Genomic DNA, 24409 nt, shown 5'->3' with positions numbered 1-24409 from the left:
TTTATATTTTCTTGTTATACAGTGCAGAGTGGAAACGTTTAAAGGTAATTATTTCAGATTAGACCCATATGTCTTAATAACAAACCAGAGCGTCAATGACACAGAGCCCACTGGATTTATTGTTAAGACATAAGCTGTAAATTTTACCATTTACACTATTGTGTAATTACACTTTTATAAGAAACCTGAACTACCATCTGAAACATTTACAGTCATGTATAAACTCTCCTGGTGGACAGTAACTTAAAACGCTGCTGTCAATATTTTCCTGGTAGTTGAGATTCTCTTCCAAAATCTTTACGACAATGTGAAATAATTTCTTGAATGGAGTCTTATTTTGGTGATTTTATTTTTCCTGTGCAACCCTGCAATTTAGAACCCTGCCCTGTTTTAGGTGAATTTCAGTGTTTTCACAGCCAAAAGTCTGAATTTTCCCCAAAATTCTATATTTATTGATTCTACAAGAAAAGAACAATCAGGATTAAAATCTACCAGAAACCGAAAGAGAAGGACAACATATATTTTCTTCAAAATTCAAGATTTTGTGAGGCTGACGTGTGAACCGTGCTAAGATGAATCAATAAAACTACTGGAACCAAAATCCATCAAGAACTGAAGGACAAGAAGAGTTTCTGTTAATTTCACTGTTTTTACCTGTCAGAGTTGTTCGGACCTGAAAAGAACAACAACCCAGTTTACACACAGAAATGATCACGCAAGAGACACTGAACCTCTTTTCCTGATCAGGAGAAAACAAACGAACCGCTCCTTCAGAAAGAACTGTCATCTGCTCTGAAGGTCCTGCCCATTTGCTTCTCCTTTTATTGAATATAGTTACATACAAGCATATAGGAGTGACAATATTACAAAACAATGGAAAGACACAAAGTCTGGTCTCACGTTGATATGAAAACTGTTATGGCTTTGAGCCCTCAGTCTCCTAAGCTTCCCATAATAATGTCCAGCCCTGAACCGGTGTTCCAGTTACAATGCTCTTTCCTCAAGGCTGAACCATTAATTAAAGATGCACATCTGCGCTTAGCAAAAACATGACCCTAGCAAAACAGTCTGCACATTGACTAAGCCAAAGATCATCTGCTCATTTTCTCGTGTGGCAGTTTTAATGATCACTTGAACAGTGATTGCTTTGACAATGAGTAATTATGTAAAGGAATAATGGTACATGAACTCTCACACATGCATACATGTATATGTGAAAAATAGAGAACAGAATCAAAGACACGATCACAGCGAGTACATCAAAGTAAAGACATTAATATCTGATAATATATTGACAATATAGAGAAAACCCTGTCATTACCATAAAAAGTGAGTATTTTCCACAAAATTCTAAATTTTAAAATTTCGCTAGGAAGAATTGTGAGCAGTACTTAGATGAATTGAAGAAACCATTGGACTAAAAATCCATCAAGAGCAGAAGGAGAAGAAGAGTTTCTGTGAATTTCACTGTTTTTACCATAAAAAGTGAATATTTTCCGCAAATTTTAAATTTTAAAATTTCGCGAGGAAGAATTGTGAGCAGTACTTAGATGAATTGAAGAAAACCATTGGACTAAAAATCCATCAAGAACGGAAGGAGAAGAAGTATTTTGAATGACACTTCGCCATGACATTAGCTCACTGGACTTTTGGTCGAGTGGAGAAAACTTCAGGGCAAATAACTTTTATGTTATGTTTACTGGCTGAATAACTCCAAAACATCTGTGTAGTTTTTGTTTTCTCTTTTTTGTCTTCTTCTTAGCAACACTGCCAGACGCACGCTGTTGTGATCACCATGATCTCAATGTCTTCAGGAGACCTAATACAGTTTTGATTGAACTTGGCATGCATATTGGGTCTATAGCTGGGAAGAAAACAATTTTATTTTGGTTAGGGGTTGGCCAAAGGTCAACAGGGTTGGTCAAAGGTCAAGGTCAAATTTCCAGCCCCGTGCTAATATATATAGGACGTTGGCTAATTTAACAGAAATGAGTTCAAGTGTTTTATTGTTTGTGAACGTCATTGTTTCCCAAGATTCCCGATGTGGTATGGCCGTGCTGTCTGTGTGTGTTGGCGTCTCACCGTGTCCTCCTTGTCGTTCTCGCAGACAAAAACCTCGTCCACAGACAGCTCGGGCTTGTTGTCGTTGATGTCCTGAACTATGATGTTCACTTTGACAAAAGACACCAAACCTGCAGAGGAAACAACACAAGAGTCACCGCAGTGAACCCGTTGAAACGTTTCAGGATTCACATCTTTCTGTTGCTTTTCACTTTGAAACAATAACAACTAGAAGCACTCGGAGAGTGCAAACCTCCTCCAAGGCCATGGGGTCACTGACGCCACAACATCTACACGCCGTGGAATCACTGAACCTAAAAAAGTCTAACAATGATGATTGCTAATAAAAAAGTTTCATCTGCTATGACTTCGCATCACAGTTTATTGAAACTTGCACTTTTCCCAGAAGCTACTGTCATCTGAGCACTGATATTGATATTGCATGTGCTTATAGACAAAAACAAATCAGAGACAAAATTCAATTTATTATTCAACTAAACTGCAAATATTAACATTTAACATTTATGAAACACTTCTCTAAATAAATAACAGTAAATTCTGAAATAGAACTATTTTTTAAGTGTTGCATGTGCCACACAAGGCCATAGGGTCACTGACCCTAAAGAGATTCCCTCCTTGGCACAGTGATCTAAATCAAATCAAATCAATTTTATTTATATAGCGCCAAATCACAACAAACAGTTGCCCCAAGGCAACTATTTGTCTATTTGTCTATTCAACAATTCAGTGTTACAGCCAAAACTATGATACATACACTTTTCTTTCTTTTCTTTATTTGACATCCTTGACCATGAAAACATACCACTAGAACTTGAAATCACTTTTATGTCTTTATTAGTTCAAAAGTTATTGTATAAAAACGATTTTTCGGTAGTGGCGGTTTTCTTCTGGGTCTAGCTCCATAACATTTGAAGCTACATCAAATCTGATGACACCTTACTGAATCAGTACAGATTCAGCTACAATTTGGTGTTAGTTGTGCATCTCTAGCTTCATTTGTCACCTCACACTGACACATTTTCTATTTTCCCTATATTTTTGCATATTCTGGATCACCAGATCCAGAATCGGGATCCAAACATCATCAAACTTTGTTGTTTGATAGAACCTTTGACTATGTTACACCCTAATTTTTTTTCAAGCCTTTCTGCCTTGTTTTTGTGGAGTTAGAAACTAGAATGTCAAAATTCCCCCTATCCCGCAATGGTGAAGAATCCTTTAAAAAATTCCTGGATCCGGATCGTGATCCGGATCACCACTAAAATTTAATCACTTGTTCCTCTTGTCATTTCCAACCACTCCACAAATTTCATCAAAATTTGTTCAAACTTTTTTGAGTTATCCTGCTGACAGACAAACAAACAAACTCGACCGAAAACATAACCTCCTTGGTGGAGGTAAAAATGGACAAATATGAGGAGCACCATCATCCTCGTTTTATTAAAAACCTCTGAATGGGATTTTAACACATTCCAGAACTGGCCTGATCGCAGCTGATATTAAACATTCCACCAACAGCACTGTCAAGAAGACCTAAAAAAAAAAGAAAAACAGACCTCGTGGTATCTAATAAACTTCTCCCACGACAATAAAATACAGGACTTGTTTTGATTATCTGAAAATCAAGAGCCTAAACTTGTAGTTAAATGTTACAATCTCTGAATTCCAAGGGCCCTATCTTGAATGTCTATGGGACGTGCTCTGAACCACATAGTGCAATCCAGTTTGGGGTGTGTGTGGCTCAAATATTGTATTTCGAGAGCGCATAGGGTTTGGATTTATCCTCTTCAGCAGTCATGAGTGTGTTTGAGGCATAACATGAAATAAACCAATCAGAGGGCCACTATGTTTTACAACCCCAATTCCATTGAAATTGGGACATTGTGTAAAATGTAAATAAAAACAGAATACAATGATTTGCAAATCCTCTTCAACCTATATTCAACTGAATACATCACAAAGACAAGATATTTAATGCTCAAACTTATAAACTTTATTGTTTTTGTGCAAATATTTGCTCAATTTGAAATGGATGCCTGCAACACATTTCAAAAAAGCTGGGACAGTGGTATGTTTACCACTGTGATTTCCTTCTAACAACACTCAATAAGCGTTTGGGAACTGACAGTAATTGTAAGTGTCATGACTGGGTATAAAATGAGCATCCCCAAAAGGCTCAGCCATTCACAAGCAAAGATGGGGTGAGGATCACCACTTTGTGAACAACTGCATGAAAAAATAGTTCAACAGTTTAAGAACAATGTTTCTCAATGTTCAATTGCAAGGAATTTAGGGATTCCATCATCTACAGTCCATAATATAATCAGAAGATTCAGAGAATCTGGAGAACTTTCTACTCGTAAGTGGCAAGGCTGAAAACCAACATACAACATCCCAACTTCATTGGAATTGGGGTTGTATAACCTGACTGCCAGGACAGTGTTTTTGTTACTGACATGAAAGCAGAATTATGAATATAGATTTTTGTAAAAGTAACCAAGACCTCTATGTGTACAGAACAAATAAGCAGAATGTGGTGGAGAGATGGTTTATTTCATGAGGTGGGGATGGACAGGTTGTCTACCATGCAGTGTGAGGTGGAATTGGCAGCATGTGACACTAGTACATCCTCCAACACTTGACTTGATTTAGTAATGAAGACAGACTAAAGTTGTTCTCCCACTGTCAATTAAGCCCGATCCTCATTTTATATCCACTTACATGCGGGGGCAAACGATTTGTACAAAATACACCTGAAGGTGTACTGTATGATTCCCATTACACGATTGTTTTTGTGCATACACAAAACGCTACCTCTGTGTTTTCCCCCACACGTTTCCAATGTCTCTGTTAAAATCATGGAGTCTCAGAATGAGGTTTCTTCTCAAAGAATGGTAGGTCCCAGTCACTGCATATTGTACCCACTCATCCACTTTCACCTACTTTTACACAAGATTACCCCCAATCTGTGCCAACTAAATCTGATTATTCACATTTTGTGGTTCACAATTCATCCTGATGTCACAAATGTTTAAAATATGTTTAAAACGATTTACGCTCCTGTCCTCAGCTATGGTCATGAACTGTGGGTAATGACCAAAACAATAAGGTCATGTATACAAGAGGCGGAAATATGATTCCTACGCTGGGTATCTGGACAAGCTACCTTGACACTTGAACAAAATTGATCCCTGCACTGGCACACAATCTTGCGTGCCAATGAGTAAACGCATCTTAAACCATTGTAAACTGTGCATAAACTGCGCAAGGCCCCGTGCAATGACACGCATTGACACGCAGTGACACACAGTGTTTACACAATGTTCAAGACCAGTTCACGCAAGTGGCACAAAATCTATGCGTGCCAGAAATTTTGAACATTTCGGCCTTACACAGTTTATGAAGAGTTTACTCATTGGCACGCAAGATTGTCTACCAGTGTGGGGATCACATTTGTGCAAATGTCAAGGTGGCTTTACTCTCCTGGACAGGAGAGGTTTGAAAATCCAGGAGAGACTCAGAGTAGAGCCACTGCTTCTTTGCATGTAAAGGAGCCATTTGAAGTGGTTCGGGCATCTGGCGAGGATGCCCTCTGGTCGTCTCCCTTGGGAGGTCTCACGTCCAACTGGAGGGAGGCTCCAGGGAAGACCCAGGACATGCTGGAGGGATTATATGTTCACTCTGCCTTGGGAACGCTCTGGGATCACCCAGGAAGAGGTAGAGGAGTTGGCGGAGGATAGGAAAGTCTGGAATGAGCTGCTTGGTCTAATGCCACCACAACCCTGACCCAGATAAGTGGCAGAAAATGAATAAAGTTTAAAACCTTCCTAATTTCCCCCCACTGGGTATTCGATTTTTTGTGACAAAACCATAGACAATCTGGTATCAAAATTCATCAATGACAGACCACCACAAGTTAACTTGGAGCACATCTGATGCAAGAACACAAAATTTGAGGGACACCACAGACAGTTTTGTTAATACTCAGTTGATCATATGTAGTAAATAATACAGACTTCAGCACAAAATATGACAATGGCATTTTCTGCCTGTAACATAGTTTGAGCTGCCAGCAGAGAGGATTTATTTTTTTATTTTACTAAAGGTGTGGGTGTTGTTGCTGTCTCTTCTGCAGAGATCTTTAAACTATCCTTAGTACCATATCTATACTGGATACCTGGTGCCTTGTCAGACCATTGTGTTCCTTTAACGTCACAAACAGCCACCAAAATAGATCTTTAGATTTCATTCCCTACTGGTCTAAAAATATATATTACAGCTGGAAAAGAACAAAGAAACCCATTAACTTGAGTTTCCTGCTCAGTCTCTCATTCCCGAGCGGGTGGCCCATGTATTATAGTGATGTGATCAATCTCGAAACATCCTACTTAATATCTTCACACTCGTCTCTTCGTAAACCCTGCAGTTTGAGACATTGTGTCTTTTGATTGTTGTTCTTTGTTTCTCCCTCCCACATGCACATGAGCTTTGCTGCAGAAAACACATGGTATTAATTTTCCGTGTGGGGCTCCGTTGTCCATTGTTCAGAGGAAACGGGGTTAAGAATAAAATGGAGGTGTGACATACCACTCGGCTCCTCCTGAGCCTTGACTTGACACATGTGTGTGTCCTCCAGCTCTCTGTCCAGTGCCTTCAGCGTGGACAGCTGACCTGTTAAAGGGTTTACAGCGATGGGACAGTTCTCGTCTTCGATGGAATACCTAAAAAAAGAACGATAACTGTGACAGTGGCTCTGCAGGACGGGCACTAATGAGAATGTTTTCCTGGACGGCAGCGTTGTACCTGATGCTCTTATTGGCTCTGTCAGGGTCTCTGGCTGCGACAGTTCCTATGTTATTCACCATCCTCTCCTCCAACACGTTGAAGGTGTAGATGGGCTTGGAGAAGATTGGCGCCTCATCTACATCCACCACCCTGATGTTTATCTGTTAATTTTAGGTCGTTCACACCGTTGAAGCCTCAGTTTCCACACATTTGTTCAATCTTAAATTTTAAAATTAACTGTACTGGTGGAAAGAAATGTTCTCATTTCTGCAGCTTCCTACTTCAGGTTCATCTCAGTATGCCGAGGTTCCACTTATAATTTAGTCACAAAATTTCTTTCCATTTCACTATAATTTGCAGTGACTTGAGTATTGGAATTCCTGATGATGCAGATGATGCAGTTGCTCAACGAATCACCATGAGTTGTTGAAGTCAATGTCAACTTTGACATGCAACAATCACGTCACCCTGCTATTGACGACCTTTCAGGTGACATTATTGTTATACTGGTTGTAGGTGTCCTATATAATACTTTTTATTTAATTATGCACTGCACTTGTGTTGTAATTTAGTTCTTAAATAACATTTTGTCAAATCAAATCAAACAATATGTTATGGAAAAATATTACATTGAACTCAATTTGTTTAAAAAAAGATTTTAAACATAGTTACATATTTTCTTAATTTTAAGGCAACATTTTGCATTTTAAAGTATCTTTCTGCTGTGTAACTTAATAATAATAATAATAATAATAATAATAATTATTATTATTATTATTATTATTATTATTATTATTATTATTATTATTATTATTATTATCATATTATATAACAGCTACCAATAATTTTTTTAAAATATTTTATCAAATCAAACTTCACTTGCACTATATTTTAAAAATTATTATATTTATATTACATTTAATTACTTTACAACTTTCAGATTTATTCAGAATATCACAATTTAAAATAATCAGTTAAACTGAAAAGGTGCAGCCTGAAGCCAAAGCGTACTACACTTGCCATTTGTATATTTTTAATAATTAAAACAACATATCCGAAAGCACATTGTTTCCCCAACCATTTCTTAAATGAACTCAAGCAACAAAAGAAAAGAAAACCCATATACTGTTCCCACATTCTATTTCAAACTAAAGAACAATTTAGTAATACTTTTCTTGCTTTTTCTTCATATTGTTTCAAAATGATAGTGTAGATTTTATGTTTTAGTTATATAGTAATCTATTTTTTTAAATACAGACTCCAATTTTTCTCAAATAATTGAAACAAGTTAGAATGTTTATGTTATTAAAAACAGGTTGGAACATTTTACAAACAGAAAAATGTTGAAAGAAATTACTGTATTTTTCAAAGTATAAGTTGCACCTGTTACAAAAATGTATCTTGAGTTAAAAACCCATATGTAAAAGTCACACTGGAGTATAAGTCACAGGACCTCCAAAACTAGCAAAAATACTCCAAAATATACAATAATACTGTTAGACGTCAGCTTTACTGTAGATCAGCTTTATAACAAACATTTGATTCCACAAACTACAAAGTTAAAGTGGCTTTAGTACTTCCATCTTTTTCACATGAACCATGAAATATATATATATATATATACATATATGTGTGTGTGTGTGTGTGTGTGTGTGTTTGTGTGTGTGTGTGTGTGTGTGTGTGTGTGTGTGTGTGTGGTGTGTGTGTGTGTGTGTGTGTGTGTGTGTGTGTGTGTGTGTGTGTGTGTGTATTAGAATGTAATTCTTTTGCCTCATACATACCTGGGCTTTGGTGACAGCGCTGTCCTTGTTGTCAGCAGGAAACTGCAGGCTGTTTTCTCGCACGTGAATCGTGAAACTGTAGCTGCTTCTAGTTTCATAGTCCAAAGCCTGCAGATCAAAAACAGAGAAGAACTTATGACATCAAATTAAAAAATACAAATACTGTATTTTCCAGAATAAAAGTTGCACCTGTCAAAAAAATGCCCCTTGAAGAGGAAAAACCCATATATAAATACACTAAGTGGCACCTTTTGTGGATCATCAGCTCTTTAATTTGTAGTTTTGTACATTGTTGAAGTGTACTCTTCATTATTAACATTTATTCTTTTATTATTGTAGTTTATTTTGTTCGGTGCTTTGATTCCTGGAAAGTTGTACATAAGTAGTCATTAAAATTATTATCATTAATAACAAATGTGTGATTTTTTTTATTATATGAGTTGCACCAGACCATACGTCACAGAGCCTCCAAAACCAGTACAAAAACTGCGACCTTTTCTCTGGAAGATACGGTAATATAACACTGTGCTGGTGGTTACTAAGGACTAATTTCTAACAGTAAAATGCTCTTTTAATGGTGTAAAAGAGCATTTTACTGTTAGAATATTCAGAGCATTTCCATCAAAATAAACAGTTGCAAAGTTTAATCAAATGTTTATAGTAATTTGACAAAAGGTTTCTTTCTTTTTTTTCTTAAATGTACAGTCTAATTTAATATCCGACAAACCGGATGTTGTTCAATCTTTGCCAATGAGAAAATATGGCCAGAGAGTCACTCGGTTTATTACAAAGGGAAATTAAACTGGAGCTTCACAATAATTTGACATGTTAAGCAACTATCAATACCAGACGTTCCTGATATAACGTGTGAAAAATGCTAAAACTCCACCTTTGATTTGTCAACAAGACCCCATTAATTCTCATAGAGCAACCGGCATGACAGGTGTTCTACTGTCAACATGTGAACGCAGAATTACAGTGCGGAAACCAGAAGTAGGCACCAATGGATTCCGAGCATTTCCGTCAAATTAAAGTGATTCTGAAACCAAAAATCTGGCTTTAAATTGGAAGTACAAAAGGGAAGAACCTGAAGTTGTGTGTAAAATATGTCCATTAGAAACTGGTTGGAAGGCAGGTTGGATCCATGAATACCAAAACCAAATTTAAAACGGGATTTTGTCCATTCTGTCCAGTTCTCACAGTCATGTGTCTTCTGTCTGTCTTTGATTGTTGGTGTCCAGTTGCTGCTCAGGAGAGAGATGCTGATTGGGGCCATCGCCACTGCTCCCCTCGAGTTTTCTTATTAGAGTTTAGTTTAATAAATATTTTAAAAACGATGGATTTGGTGTTTTCTCATTCCAGAGCTCCTGTACATCCTTCAAATGTCTTAAAAGGCTTTGTATTTGTTAATCTAAAAATAAGGACTTAATTGGTATTAAAGTGGTTCATATTAGTCTTTCAAACATCTTAAAAATGCCAAGATGTGGGAAGTATGATTTTAGTTCCATTTTCATTCTGATATTGCAATTAAAAATATCACAATAAATTACACCTTTTATTAATTAATTTATTTAATAATTCAGTGAAAGCCTCTTGTAATGCTATCCAAAGCACGATAGCAGAACCAACATATTGCTTTTATTTGTTGCCAGCACACTCAGAGTTGAGACATTTTCAACCAGCCAGAACACGTGATGACATGGTCGTGTAAATTTAATGAAAACTGGCTTTTAAGGGACGATTTTGCTGCGTGGCTTAAACCAGTAACCATGACCTATATTACAATAAATATTTGGGAAAATTTTATTTTTGTCTTCATTTTTGGTTATTGTAATGTTAGTTTTAAATTTCTGACTTGTGTTAAAAGTGTCTTAAATCTATCATTCATTAAAGCTGTACAACCTTCTGATTTTTTTATTTAACTCCTAAAAATAATTTTCTTTGGCACCATATAATTTTATTCCTTAACAATTAAATACAGGATTCCTAATATTATATTGCCAATATGATTAAAATTCGTACTGTCTGAAACAATTTTGAATTTTGATCCCTGATGGGTAGAAATTCAAGCGATCAGACGCCATGACCTACATCATAGATCACGTGGTGGCTTCCATCAAGGTTCGAGTGTATGCTGGGAAGGACACAGCGACTGCCAATCAGATTAAAGATAGGCAGCGTGACGTCAACTGGCTGCTTGCTTGAACAAAATAAACCAAGATGGCGGAAAATGCACCAAAACAGCTTTTTTCCTGTATAAACCTCCTATGTTCCTCATATATTTGTAAAAGCTAGTGAAAAATAAACACTTCTAAATCTAAAAACGCTGTTTTTGAAACCATATAACACCTCTGAAGTGATTTACAAGACATCTTAGCGTGCACGCCCTGGGGACACCATCACGCAAGTGGGTCAGGTCAGAGGTAATCTCAAAACCCCACACATGCACACATACACTTCCTCCTGCCGTTCATCTGCACAATAGTGTTATAAGGAAAGATTGCATTTGGCATGGATTTCTCTCATTAAAATGAGCTGTAATTTTGCAACATGTTACAAAAATAAACAGACACTATAATGCTTGGATTTCAGTAGAAACTAAATTTTGTCTGTTTTGTGAAATTTGAATGGCCGCACCCTGCAGTCATTCATATCTTCAAGCCACATGGAACACATACTGTATTACTCCAAAGTTACTCACCTGAAAAGAAAAGAAAAAAGTCCTGAACGGTTGATATTGTTGCACACGTGACCTAACACACTAATTTTACAGCATTCAAGTTTACTTTTCATTTGACATGTCTTCTCTCTAGCCTTCATTAATATGCGCCTCAGATTCAAGCTGTCTTGATCTGATGCTGCTGAGTTATATTTATACTCTGCATTAAAATGCTCGTGCAGTACACACACAAACTCTGACATTCTCATTTTTCTCACACAGTCTTTTGCAAATGACACTAAATGCATCCTTTACACTGATCTCCGTCAGGGGTGTAAATGTGTTATGTGTGACATCTGTGTAATGTCTGTTTGCATTCACAATATGTTTCTCTGCTTTTTGGACTTACAACATGCTGCATTTACACTTTCTTTTTATCTTGTCAAACTCATCTGCAGTGCATTTACACTCCTGTCTGTTCACCCATGACAGCTGTGGATATCTGGTGTAAAAAGGCTCTGAATGTCACAACTCGACTGAAATCCCACTTAAGGTTTTCCTCAACATCATGTCATCATGGCGTCAACATCCATCCCTCCTTTCATCTTATAACCAGACAAAAAAACTTATAAAGATGCACATGCATGAAGACAAATACTTATCAGAAATGTGGTGTAGTAAATACACTGTTAAACTGAACACTCCATTTTAATACAATAATTAAGTTAATGTAACTCAAAATTTGAAAAAGTTATAGTCACTCATTTCCATTAATTAAACTAACTCAAAAATGAATTGTTGTTATAACACCTCAGTTCCTTTAAGTGCATTTAAGGTTTTGGGGCATTTAAGTGTTGGTGATGTATTTCCAGTGCATTCCATTCACTCATTTTAATTGAGTTTATGTAACGGAGGCCAGCAGGTGTCGCTGTGCATATGTAGTTAGTAAACCTCACTCCCAACAGCTCAAAAGAATTCTCTGGTCACAACGCCAGTGCACTGGGTTTTAGCCTTCTGGTTAGAGAATCCGACTTCCATTCCGGAGATCGTGAGTTCGCGTCCTAAGGGGAGCGAATGGGCGGAGTCATAACAACACAGTGCAGAGTCAATAAGTAAAGCAAAGAATGCATCATAAATCTAATCCAAAATGTAATGCAAATTTTTAGTTAGAAATTTATTTGTCACTTTTTTATTGAGAAACAAATTTACACAAGTTTAAATAACTATAAATTGTTAAGTTACTAAAACTTTAACAATCAAATTTTTGAAAATGATTTTATTTAAGTTGGCAAACTCAACTGGTTTAAGGCATTCGGTTTCCTCAAATGGTTTGAGTTCAACTAACTCATTGAGTTTTACAGTGTAGGATTCAAGCTAACTTTTTTAACGTATAACATTGCTTTTCACCATCACTTAATCATTTGGCTATGATAACTGAGACAAAAAAAATACATTATATTTTCTTAAAAACAAATCCTTTATTTTGTCTAAATAAACAGTCCACAATGTAATTCTGCTCATTTTTATTTATTTGTTCATTTATTTGTCTCAAATTAAATTTTTTAAATCCAGTTTAAACCACTTAAGTATTGGTTTAAAAAGTGATTTTGAGCAGTTTTAAACCTGTTTAATAACAGCTAATATCTATTTTAAACCAGTTCATTTTGCTTTAAAAGCAGTTGAAATCACAAATCAAAATCTGTTTATGTCTTACATTTTGAGATTAAGCCATGCTTTCCTTTATAATTGGTGAGTCTGGAATCTTGAAGATGGCGCAACTTTGGTGAAGTGGAGTAGTTGAATTATTTAGCAAGCTCACAAATACAATAGCCAGCTAATTTTCCTAAATGAACACATTGACGAAATACATGATAAGATGATGTTCTAATAACTAATCTCAGCAAATTTGCTTTTGAGTCCACTGCACATCAACTAAACAAGCTAGCATGGAGAGCCATTGTTATGACTGAGCTAGGCTAACTAGCTTCCCACTGCAGTCGCTAAAATAGCTTTCTATGCTAGTTTGTTTAGCGGGCAGGCATGCAGCTGGTTTGCTAATTAACGTGTTATTACGTCCACCAAGGATGTAATAAAATCATCAGCATTTATTTATTTGTCTGTCTGTCTCTGTTAGCAAGATTATGTCAAAACTACTGCACGGATTTTGACAAAATTGTCACCACAGATAGATATTAGACCAAGGAAGACTCCATTCAGTTTTGGAGGTGATCTGGATCTAGATCCAGATTCTGGATCAAGTTTCACTTTATATAGGCTTTGAAAGATTAGCAGTATTACGTCAAAACTATGGATTTTGATGAAATTTTCAACACAGATACATATTAAGCCACGAAGACTTCCCTTTATATAGGCTTTGAAGGATTACTTCAAAACTACTTCACAGATTCTCAGCAAATTTGCACCACAGACAGATATTAGGACATGGAAGACTCCACAGAATTTTGGAGGTGATCCGGCTCCAGATTGGCGGACGTCAGAAATCTCTGGTTGCTCTTGTTGTGAGTGCTACAGCTGTAGCATCAAAGCTTTTGATTGGCTTCTTCTTCTTCTTTGTCTTTCGGCTGTTCCCGTTAGGGGTCGCCACAGCAGATCAATCGTTTACATCTCTCCCTGTCCTCTGTATCTTCCTCTGTCACACCAACCACCTGCATGTCCTCTCTCAGCACATCCATGAGCCTCCTCTTTGGTCTCCCCCTTCTCCTCCCGCCTGGTGGATCCATCCTCAGCATCCTTCTCCCTATATACCCAGGGTCCCTCCTCTGCACATGTCCAAACCATCTCAATCTCGCCTCTCTGACTTTGTCTCCAAACCGTCCCACCTGAGCTGTCCCTCTGATATGTTCATTCCTAATCTTGTCTATTCTTGTCACTCCCAAAGAGAATCTCAACATCTTCAGCTCTGCCACCTCCAGCTCTATCTCCTGTCTTTTTGTTAGTGCCACCGTCTCTAAACCGTACAACATAGCTGGTCTCACTACTGTTTTGTAAACTTTCCCCTTCACTCTTGCTGATATTCTTCGGTCACAAATCACTCCTGCCACCTTTCTCCACCCACTCCACCCTGCCTGCACTCTCTTCTTCACCTCTCTACCACACCCTCTATTACTTTGGACAGTTGACCCCAAATATTTAAACTCATCTACTTTCACCACTTCTACTCCTTGTAACTGCACTATTCCACTGGGCTCCCTCTCATTCACACACATGTACTCAGTCTTGCTTCTACTGACTTTCATTCCCCTTCTCTCCAAAGCATATCTCCACTCCTCCAGACTAGACTCAACTTGCTCTCTACTCTCACTACAGATCACAATGTCATCTGCAATTTTGACCATGTTTGTTCTCAGGTACAGCTACAAACTAGTATGCCTCAATTCCTTGGGGCGGTTTTGGAGGCTAACACAGAGATTCTGATAAATTACAAATTTCATGAAAACCTGCTGTGAAATTTTGCATCTAAATGAACATTTCACTGCAGTATTACACAGATTTGATTAGCTAGTCCAACCAGTTTATTTTGGAGTTGCTTAATGCAAGTATAAAATAACAACATGTTGCTTAAATCTCTTTTAAGAAGTTCTAAATAGTGTAAAAGTAGTTTAAACCAATATCTGAGGTAGCTTACGTATGAGGAGCAAATACACCTTCCCATTTCAGATGGTTGACTTTGGCTGTTTTTATTGATGACTTCATTAAATGATTAAGCAGTCATGAAAATACTGATTAATAGAATTATTATTTCTAATAGTGCTGCCCAGCGTGTTTCTGTTGCACGTGTTTTTGCTGCATTAAAAGTAGCTCGTTGCTTCTCCTGATTGACTGTTTTATCTGTGAATGGAACAGGAATATTCTGCTAACTGGCTTACTTGCAGTAACTGAGATACTCAGTCGTATGGCATGAAACATGTGCTTAACAAGGATAAGACTCAAACCGCAGAGTAGCCCGGCTTACAGTGTGAGCGTGAAGTCAGAACCAGTGAGAGAGATGAGAGCGGCTGCACAGTTGAGCTGAAAGAAAACATGTGATTTGGTTCCAGGCTTGTGTCACTCAAAGTTATTGCAGATCTCATACCATGTGAACGTAATTGTTGTGTGGGCCGCTGAAGAGGAGGTACTGCTGGCCCACCACCACCAGAGGGCGCCCTGCCTGGAGTGCGGGCTCCAGGCACCAGAGGGCACTGCCGCCTAATGGGAGTAGCCTGGGTGACAGCTGTCACCCATCACCAGACTCAGCTGTTCCACTCAGCACAGAGGTATATCAGGAGGACGGCGTCTCCACCTCAGTGCCGAGATATCGCCTTACGTTAAAGGTAACGTTCTCTGCATTAATATTCTGATTAACTGGCTAAAAGATTTGTTAAACCTTTGCAGGACAGCTGATTATTGTGAGCTAAATTGCTTGGAGAAGTACTCACCTTTCTGCAGTATTGACGTGAGGTGGAGTCAGCTTCTTCCCTCTCTGTGTACTGGGTGCAGCCGCATCCACACCTGTGTGTTTGTTCTCTTGCCAGCAGTACCGGATCCGACGAGTGGAGGCAGTGGCCACCTGGGAATTCTGGACTTGGCGGTTCCAGTATTTCCAGGGTTCGGTGGCAGGGGAAATCTGGGTGGTTCCGGCTCGACTTGGACGGACGTCTCCTACCTTCGAGCCTGCCCACACGACACCAGTGGAATTCGGTGTAAACCCAAATTGTCAATTGTTGTATTGGTTGTGCATTTTCACAACAGTAAAACTTGTTATTTACTTTCTCCATTGTCCGTTCATTGCGCCCCCTGTTGTGGGTCCGTGTTCCAACACTTTCACACAGGATATCTCGGCCAGCGTCATGGACCCCGAGGGGCGTCAACCGGCTGTTGAATGGCCAATGGAAGACCAAGGCGCGGCGGAGGCTTCGGGAGGGGTAATCGGTGAGTTGCAGCGGATTCTCACCGCTTTCACCTCTCGGATCGACTTAATGACCGAGCAGCACGTTCTCCTGAACCGCAGGGTGGGGGGCTCTCGCCGCACAAGTGGAGGCGCGCCCTTCGGGCGCCGCTGCGGCTCTCCCTCCCGAGGACCCTGCGCGCGAAAGTGACGTTCCACTGGTCGTTCAACGGTCCCTTCCTCCGTCCCCAGAAGCATACATAAGCCCTCCAGAGCCGTACGGAGGCTGTGTGGAGACGTGCGCGGACTTTCTGATGCAGTGTTCGCTCGTCTTCGCACAGCGTCCCGTGATGTACGCGACTGATGCTAGCAAAGTAGCTTATGTGATAAATCTGCTTCGCGGGGAGGCACGCGCTTGGGCTACAGCGCTCTGGGAGCAGAACTCACGGCTCCTTCACACATACGATGGGTTTGTACGGGAGCTCAGAACGGTGTTCGATCATCCCAATAGAGGAGAGTCCGCTTCAACCGCACTACTGTCAATAAGACAGGGGCGTCGGAGCGCAGCTGCCTATGCAGTCGCCTTCCGCATCGCGGCGGCGAGATCCGGCTGGAATAGCACTGCCCTCTGCGCTGCCTTTGTAAACGGACTGTCACTGGTCCTAAAAGAGCACCTGGTGGCTAAGGACGAACCGCGGGATTTAGATGGGCTCATCGATCTAGTTATACGACTCGACAACCGGTTAGAAGAACGCCGTCGGGAACGAGGCGAAGGGCGTGGCCAGGCACGCGTCGTCCCTCTCCCTTCCGGGTCCGATCGAGCTCCGCCCTCCCCACGCTCCTCTGTTCCTGCGCTCCGTGCGCCTATGGCTCCCCCTGCTGACGAAGCTATGGACACAAGCAGGGCAACATTTAGGGCACCTGGAGCACAAAGGAGGCAGGCCCACGGAGCCTGTTATGTTTGTGGCTCGAGTGAGCATCTCGCAAACGACTGCCCCGAGCGGTTAAACTCCAACGCCCGCCCCTAGAGACTGGGCCAGGGGTGGGCCAAAATATTCACGTGGGACACACCCACATTGCTACACGACTCCCAGTCACGATCCTGTTTGAGGATTCGACCCTGAAGGCCCCAGCACTGGTGGACATGGGCTCTGAGGGGAATCTGCTTGACAGTAGATGGGCCAGGGAGATAGGGCTCCCTCTGGTGGCTCTTACCTCGCCTGTGCAGGTTCGGGCGCTAGATGGCTCCCTACTCCCACCAATCACACATAAGACACCTCCAGTAACTCTGGTGGTGTCAGGTAACCACCGGGAGGTGATCGAGTTCTTTGTGACTCAGGCCACCTCCCGTGTGGTTTTGGGGTTTCCATGGATGCTAAGCACAATCCCCGGATCGATTGGCCGTCCGGGGTAGTGGTTCAGTGGAGCGAAACCTGCCATCGGGAGTGTCTAGGTTCCTCGGTTCCTCCCGGCTCCCAAGCTAAGGAGGGGTCCGAGTCCCGCCCAATCTGAAGGCGGTGCCGGCGGAGTACCATGACCTCGCTGACGTGTTCAGCAAGGATCTGGCTCTCACGCTTCCTCCCCACCGCCCGTATGATTGTGCCATTGATTTGGTTCCAGGCAGTGAGTTTCCGTCCAGTAGGCTGTACAACCTCTCACGGCCGGAGCGTGAATCAATGGAGACCTACATCCGGGACTCATTAGCTGCCGGGTTGATCCGGAATTCCACCTCTCCGATGGGTGCTGGTTTCTTTTTTGTGGGTAAAAAGGATGGCGGGCTTCGTCCATGCATTGATTATAGGGGGTTGAACGAAATCACGGTTCGCAATCGATACCCATTGCCCCTGTTGGATTCGGTGTTCACCCCCTTGCATGGAGCCAATATCTTCACCAAACTTGATCTTAGGAATGCGTATCATTTGGTTCGGATCCGGAAGGGAGACGAATGGAAGACGGCATTTAACACCCCGTTGGGCCATTTTGAGTACCTGGTCATGCCGTTCGGTCTCACTAATGCTCCCGCGACCTTCCAAGCGTTGGTAAACGATGTCCTGCGGGACTTCCTGCACCGGTTCGTCTTCGTGTATCTGGATGATATACTCATCTTTTCCCCGGATCCTGAGACTCATGTCCGGCATGTCCGTCAGGTTCTGCAGCGGTTGTTGGAGAACTGTCTGTTTGTGAAGGGCGAGAAGTGTGAATTCCACCGCACTTCTTTGTCCTTCTTGGGGTTTATCATCTCCTCTAACTCCGTCGCCCCTGATCCGGCCAAGGTTGCGTCGGTGAGAGATTGGCCCCAACCCACAAGCCGTAGGAAGCTGCAACAGTTCCTCGGTTTTGCTAATTTCTATAGGAGGTTCATTAAGGGCTATAGTCAGGTAGTTAGCCTCCTGACAGCCCTGACCTCACCAAAAGTTCCCTTCACCTGGTCGGATCGGTGCGAAGCCGCGTTCAAGGAGTTGAAACGGCGCTTCTCGTCTGCACCAGTTCTGGTGCAGCCCGATCCTAGCCGCCCGTTAGTGGTTGAAGTGGATGCCTCGGACTCAGGGATAGGAGCGGTGCTCTCCCAGAGCGGGAAGACCGATAAGGTCCTTCACCCGTGTGCCTATTTTTCTCGCAGGTTGACCCCCGCTGAACGGAACTATGACGTCGGCAATCGGGAACTCCTTGCTGTGAAAGAGGCCCTCGAAGAGTGGAGACATCTGTTGGAGGGAACAGCCGTGCCATTCACGGTTTTCACTGACCATCGGAACCTGGAGTACATCAGGACCGCCAAGCGACTGAACCCCAGGCAAGCCCGCTGGTCACTGTTCTTTGGCCGTTTTGACTTCCGGATTACCTACCGTCCCGGGACCAAGAATCAGAGGTCGGATGCATTGTCCCGGGTGCACGAAGACGAAGTCAAAACGGAACCGTAGGATCCCCCGGATCCCATCATCCCGGAGTCCGCTATCGTGGCCGCCCTCACCTGGGACGTGGAGAAGACCGTCCGGGAGGCCCTGACCCGTGTCCCGGACCCCGGAAACGGACCAAGGGACAAACTATACGTCCCACCAGAGGCTAGGGCTGCAGTCCTGGACTTCTGTCACGGTTCTAAGCTCTCCTGTCACCCAGGGGTGCGAAGGACCGTGACAGTCGTCCGGCAACGCTTCTGGTGGGCATCCCTGGAGGCCGACGTCCGGGACTACGTCCAGGCCTGTACCACCTGCGCCAGGGGCAAGGCCGATCACAGAAAGACCTCAGGGCAGCTACAGCCACTGCCCGTGCCTCATCGCCCCTGGTCCCACATCGGTCTGGACTTCGTCACGGGTCTCCCGCCGTCCCAGGGAAACACCGTCGTCTTCACGATAGTGGACCGTTTCTCCAAGGCGGCCCACTTCGTGGCCCTCCCGAAGCTCCCAACGGCCCAGGAGACAGCGGACCTCCTGGTCCACCACGTCGTCCGTCTGCATGGCATACCATCAGACATCGTCTTCGATCGCGGTCCCCAGTTCACCTCACATGTCTGGAGGAGCTTCTGCCGGGAACTGGGGGCCACGGTCAGCCTCTCGTCTGGGTACCACCCCCAGACCAACGAGCAGGCAGAGCGGGCGAATCAGGAGCTGGAGCAGACACTTCGCTGTGTGACAGCCGCGCACCCGACGGCCTGGAGTACCCACCTGGCCTGGATCGAGTACGCCCACAACAGCCAAGTGTCATCAGCCACCGGCCTCTCCCCGTTTGAGGTGTGCTTGGGGTATCAGCCCCCCTTGTTTCCGGTGGTTGAGGGAGAGGTCGGTGTGCCCTCGGTCCAGGCCCACCTACGGAAGTGCCGTCGGGTGTGGCGGGCCGCCCGCTCTGCCTTGTTGCAGGCCCGGACGAGGGCGAAGAAACATGCAGACCGGCGGCGAGCCCCGGCCCCCAAGTATCGTCCTGGGCAGGAGGTCTGGTTGTCCACCAAGGACATTCCTCTACAGGTTGACTCACCAAAACTACAAGAACGGTACATCGGACCTTATAAGATCCTCAAGGTCATCAACCCCGCCGCAGTGAGGCTCCAGCTTCCGGCCTCACTGCGGATCCATCCAGTTTTTCATGTTTCCCGGATCAAGCCTCTTCACACCTCACCCCTCTGCACCCCGGGTCCGGCGCCGCCTCCTGCCCGGATCATCGACGGAGCACCGGCTTGGACAGTCCGCCGGCTCCTTGATGTCCGTCGGATGGGCCGGGGTTTTCAGTATCTGGTGGACTGGGAGGGGTACGGACCCGAGGAGCGCTCCTGGGTGAAGAAGGGCTTCATCCTGGACCCGGCCCTCCTGGCCGACTTCTACCGTCGCCATCCGGACAAGCCCGGTCGTGCGCCAGGAGGCGCCCGTTGAGGGGGGGGTCCTGTTGTGTGGGCCGCTGAAGAGGAGGTACTGCTGGCCCACCACCACCAGAGGGCGCCCTGCCTGGAGTGCGGGCTCCAGGCACCAGAGGGCGCTGCCGCCTAATGGGAGTAGCCTGGGTGACAGCTGTCACCCATCACCAGACTCAGCTGTTCCACTCAGCACAGAGGTATATCAGGAGGACGGCGTCTCCACCTCAGTGCCGAGATATCGCCTTACGTTAAAGGTAACGTTCTCTGCATTAATATTCTGATTAACTGGCTAAAAGATTTGTTAAACCTTTGCAGGACAGCTGATTATTGTGAGCTAAATTGCTTGGAGAAGTACTCACCTTTCTGCAGTATTGACGTGAGGTGGAGTCAGCTTCTTCCCTCTCTGTGTACTGGGTGCAGCCGCATCCACACCTGTGTGTTTGTTCTCTTGCCAGCAGTACCGGATCCGACGAGCGGAGGCAGTGGCCACCTGGGAATTCGGGACTTGGCGGTTCCAGTATTTCCAGGGTTCGGTGGCAGGGGAAATCTGGGTGGTTCCGGCTCGACTTGGACGGACGTCTCCTACCTTCGAGCCTGCCCACACGACACCAGTGGAATTCGGTGTAAACCCAAATTGTCAATTGTTGTATTGGTTGTGCATTTTCACAACAGTAAAACTTGTTATTTACTTTCTCCATTGTCCGTTCATTGCGCCCCCTGTTGTGGGTCCGTGTTCCAACACTTTCACAACAGTAATCAGCTCTCTTATGTCCTGAATAATTTATCTGATGAGGAGTGAAGGCAGCACCCCTTAATACGAAGGAGGCCAGGAGTTTTGTGAAGGAACATCATTATGAGCTGGTGGAATTTTCTGATAAAAATTTGTTGCAAACTTTTTCTTCAGTTTGGAACCAAAGTCTGACAGAAAGTCCGGCACTGAGGTGTGTTTCAGACTGCATCTGTGTTCATGCAAAGTGTGAACCAAGCCTGAGTCTGTAAACCCTCAAACAACCTGAATCTGGCTCTCTAGCTGGACAAAACTGCATTTGTGCACAACTAGGAGAAGTCAAGTCAAGCCAAGATACGTGCATTAAATTTTAGTTGACAAAACTCGTAAAAAGTTTCTTTTTTTTTTACTACATTTCAGACACACGTTTTTGTATTAACTGTTAAAACCAATATTTCCACCAACTTTCACAAAAATCTCTGCAAAATTAAAAAAAATCCTGATTAAAACAAATTGCTTTCAAATCCAGAGATTACAAGTAAAACACTGAAAACATTCAAAATCTTGCCAGGTATATTTATCACATTTCTAGACATTCATTAATTTTCTATACTGTTTACTCCATTCAAGGGTCACGGAGGGCTGGAGCTTACCCCAGCAGTCATAGGGCGAAAGACAGGGTACACCGTCGACAGGACGCCAGTCTGTCACAGGGCCACATATAGACAAACTCATTCACACTCACACATATGGTTAATTTAAAGTTTCCATTTCACTTAACCTGCATGTCTTTGGAAGTGGGAGAAAGCTGGAGGATCTGGAGGGAACCCACACACAGACGGGGAGAACACGCAAACACCACACAGAAAGGCCAAGGTGGGAAGTAATCAAATCAAATCAAATCAATTTCATTTATATAGCACCAAATCACAACAAACAGTTGCCCCAAGGCGCTTCATATTGCAAGGCAAAGCCATACAATAATTACAGAAAAACCCCAACTGTCAAAACGACCCCCTGTGAGCAAGCACTTGGCGACAGTGGGAAGGAAAAACTCCCTTTTAACAGGAAGAAACCTCCAGCAGAACCAGACTCAGGGAGGGGCACTCTTCTGCTGGGACTGGTTGGGGCTGAGGGAGAGAACCAGGAAAAAGACATGCTGTGGAGGGGAGCAGAGATCGATCACTAATGATTAAATGCAGAGTGGTGCATACAGAGCAAAAAAGAGAAAGAAACACTCAGTGCATCATGGGAACCCCCCAGCAGTCTAAGTCTATAGGAGCATAACTAAGGGATGGTTCAGGGTCACCTGATCCAGCCCTAACTATAAGCTTTAGCAAAAAGGAAAGTTTTAAGCCTAATCTTAAAAGTAGAGAGGGTGTCTGTCTCCCTGATCTGAATTGGGAGCTGGTTCCACAGGAGAGGAGCCTGAAAGCTGAAGGCTCTGCCTCCCATTCCACTCTTACAAACCCTAGGAACTACAAGTAAGCCTGCAGTCTGAGAGCGAAGCGCTCTATTGGGGTGATATGGTACTATGAGGTCCCTAAGATAAGATGGGACCTGATAATTAAAAACCTTATAAGTAAGAAGAAGAATTTTAAATTCTATTCTAGAATTAACAGGAAGCCAATGAAGAGAGGCCAATATGGGTGAGATATGCTCTCTCCGTCTAGTCCCTGTCAGTACTCTAGCTGCAGCATTTTGAATTAACTGAAGGCTTTTCAGGGAACTTTTAGGACAACCTGATAATAATGAATTACAATAGTCCAGCCTAGAGGAAATAAATGCATGAATTAGTTTTTCAGCATCACTCTGAGACAAGACCTTTCTAATTTTAGAGATATTGCGCAAATGCAAAAAAGCAGTCCTACATATTTGTTTAATATGCGCATTGAATGACATATCCTGATCAAAAATGACTCCAAGATTTCTCACAGTATTACTAGAGGTCAGGGTCATGCCATCCAGAGTAAGGATCTGGTTAGACACCATGTTTCTAAGATTTGTGGGGCCAAGTACAATAACTTCAGTTTTATCTGAGTTTAAAAGCAGGAAATTAGAGGTCATCCATGTCTTTATGTCTGTAAGACAATCCTGCAGTTTAGCTAATTGGTGTGTCCTCTGGCTTCATGGATAGATAAAGCTGAGTATCATCTGCGTAACAATGAAAATTTAAGCAGTGCCGTCTAATAATACTGCCTAAGGGAAGCATGTATAAAGTGAATAAAATTGGTCCTAGCACAGAACTTTGTGGAACTCCATAATTAACCTTAGTCTGTGAAGAAGATTCCCCATTTACATGAACAAATTGTAATCTATTAGATAAATATGATTCAAAGCACCGCAGCACAGTGCCTTTAATACCTATGGCATGCTCTAATCTCTGTAAAAAAATTTTATGGTCAACAGTATCAAAAGCAGCACTGAGGTCTAACAGAACAAGCACAGAGATGAGTCCACTGTCTGAGGCCATAAGAAGATCATTTGTAACCTTCACTAATGCTGTTTCTGTACTATGATGAATTCTAAACCCTGACTGAAACTCTTCAAATAGACCATTCCTCTGCAGATGATCAGTTAGCTGTTTTACAACTACCCTTTCAAGAATTTTTGAGAGAAAAGGAAGGTTGGAGATTGGCCTATAATTAGCTAAGATAGCTGGGTCAAGTGATGGCTTTTTAAGTAATGGTTTATTTACTGCCACCTTAAAAGCTTGTGGTACATAGCCAACTAATAAAGACAGATTGATCATATTTAAGATCGAAGCATTAATTAATGGTAGGGCTTCCTTGAGCAGCCTGGTAGGAATGGGGTCTAATAGACATGTTGATGGTTTGGAGGAAGTAACTAATGAAAATAACTCAGACAGAACAATCGGAGAGAAAGAGTCTAACCAAATACCGGCATCACTGAAAGCAGCCAAAGAGAACGATATGTCTTTGGGATGGTTATGAGTAATTTTTTCTCTAATAGTTAAAATTTTATTAGCAAAGAAAGTCATGAAGTCATTACTAGTTAAAGTTAAAGGAATACTCGGCTCAATAGAGCTCTGACTCTTTGTCAGCCTGGCTACAGTGCCGAAAAGAAACCTGGGGTTGTTCTTATTTTCTTCAATTAGTGATGAGTAGTAAGATGTCCTAGCTTTATGGAG

The 24409-nt window shown here is 42.6% G+C and overlaps 1 protein-coding gene across 2 annotated transcripts in view; it reads right to left on the bottom strand.

Moving 5' to 3' along the window:
- cdh5 (cadherin 5) overlaps window positions 1-24409 on the bottom strand; it is a 106435-nt gene that overhangs the window by 39704 nt on the left and 42322 nt on the right. For both annotated transcript variants that reach the window (XM_034184754.1, XM_034184755.1), the window contains 4 exons: window positions 8649-8756; window positions 6886-7028; window positions 6670-6803; window positions 2083-2192 (listed from right to left, as the gene is read on the bottom strand). In XM_034184754.1, the coding sequence (XP_034040645.1) occupies window positions 2083-2192; window positions 6670-6803; window positions 6886-7028; window positions 8649-8756 (495 nt within the window). The remainder of the gene's footprint in view (window positions 1-2082; window positions 2193-6669; window positions 6804-6885; window positions 7029-8648; window positions 8757-24409) is intronic.

The sequence above is a fragment of the Thalassophryne amazonica genome, chromosome 13 (assembly GCF_902500255.1).
Source record: "Thalassophryne amazonica chromosome 13, fThaAma1.1, whole genome shotgun sequence".
NCBI lineage: Eukaryota > Metazoa > Chordata > Actinopteri > Batrachoidiformes > Batrachoididae > Thalassophryne > Thalassophryne amazonica.
This window is presented reverse-complemented; position numbering and strand designations above follow the sequence as displayed.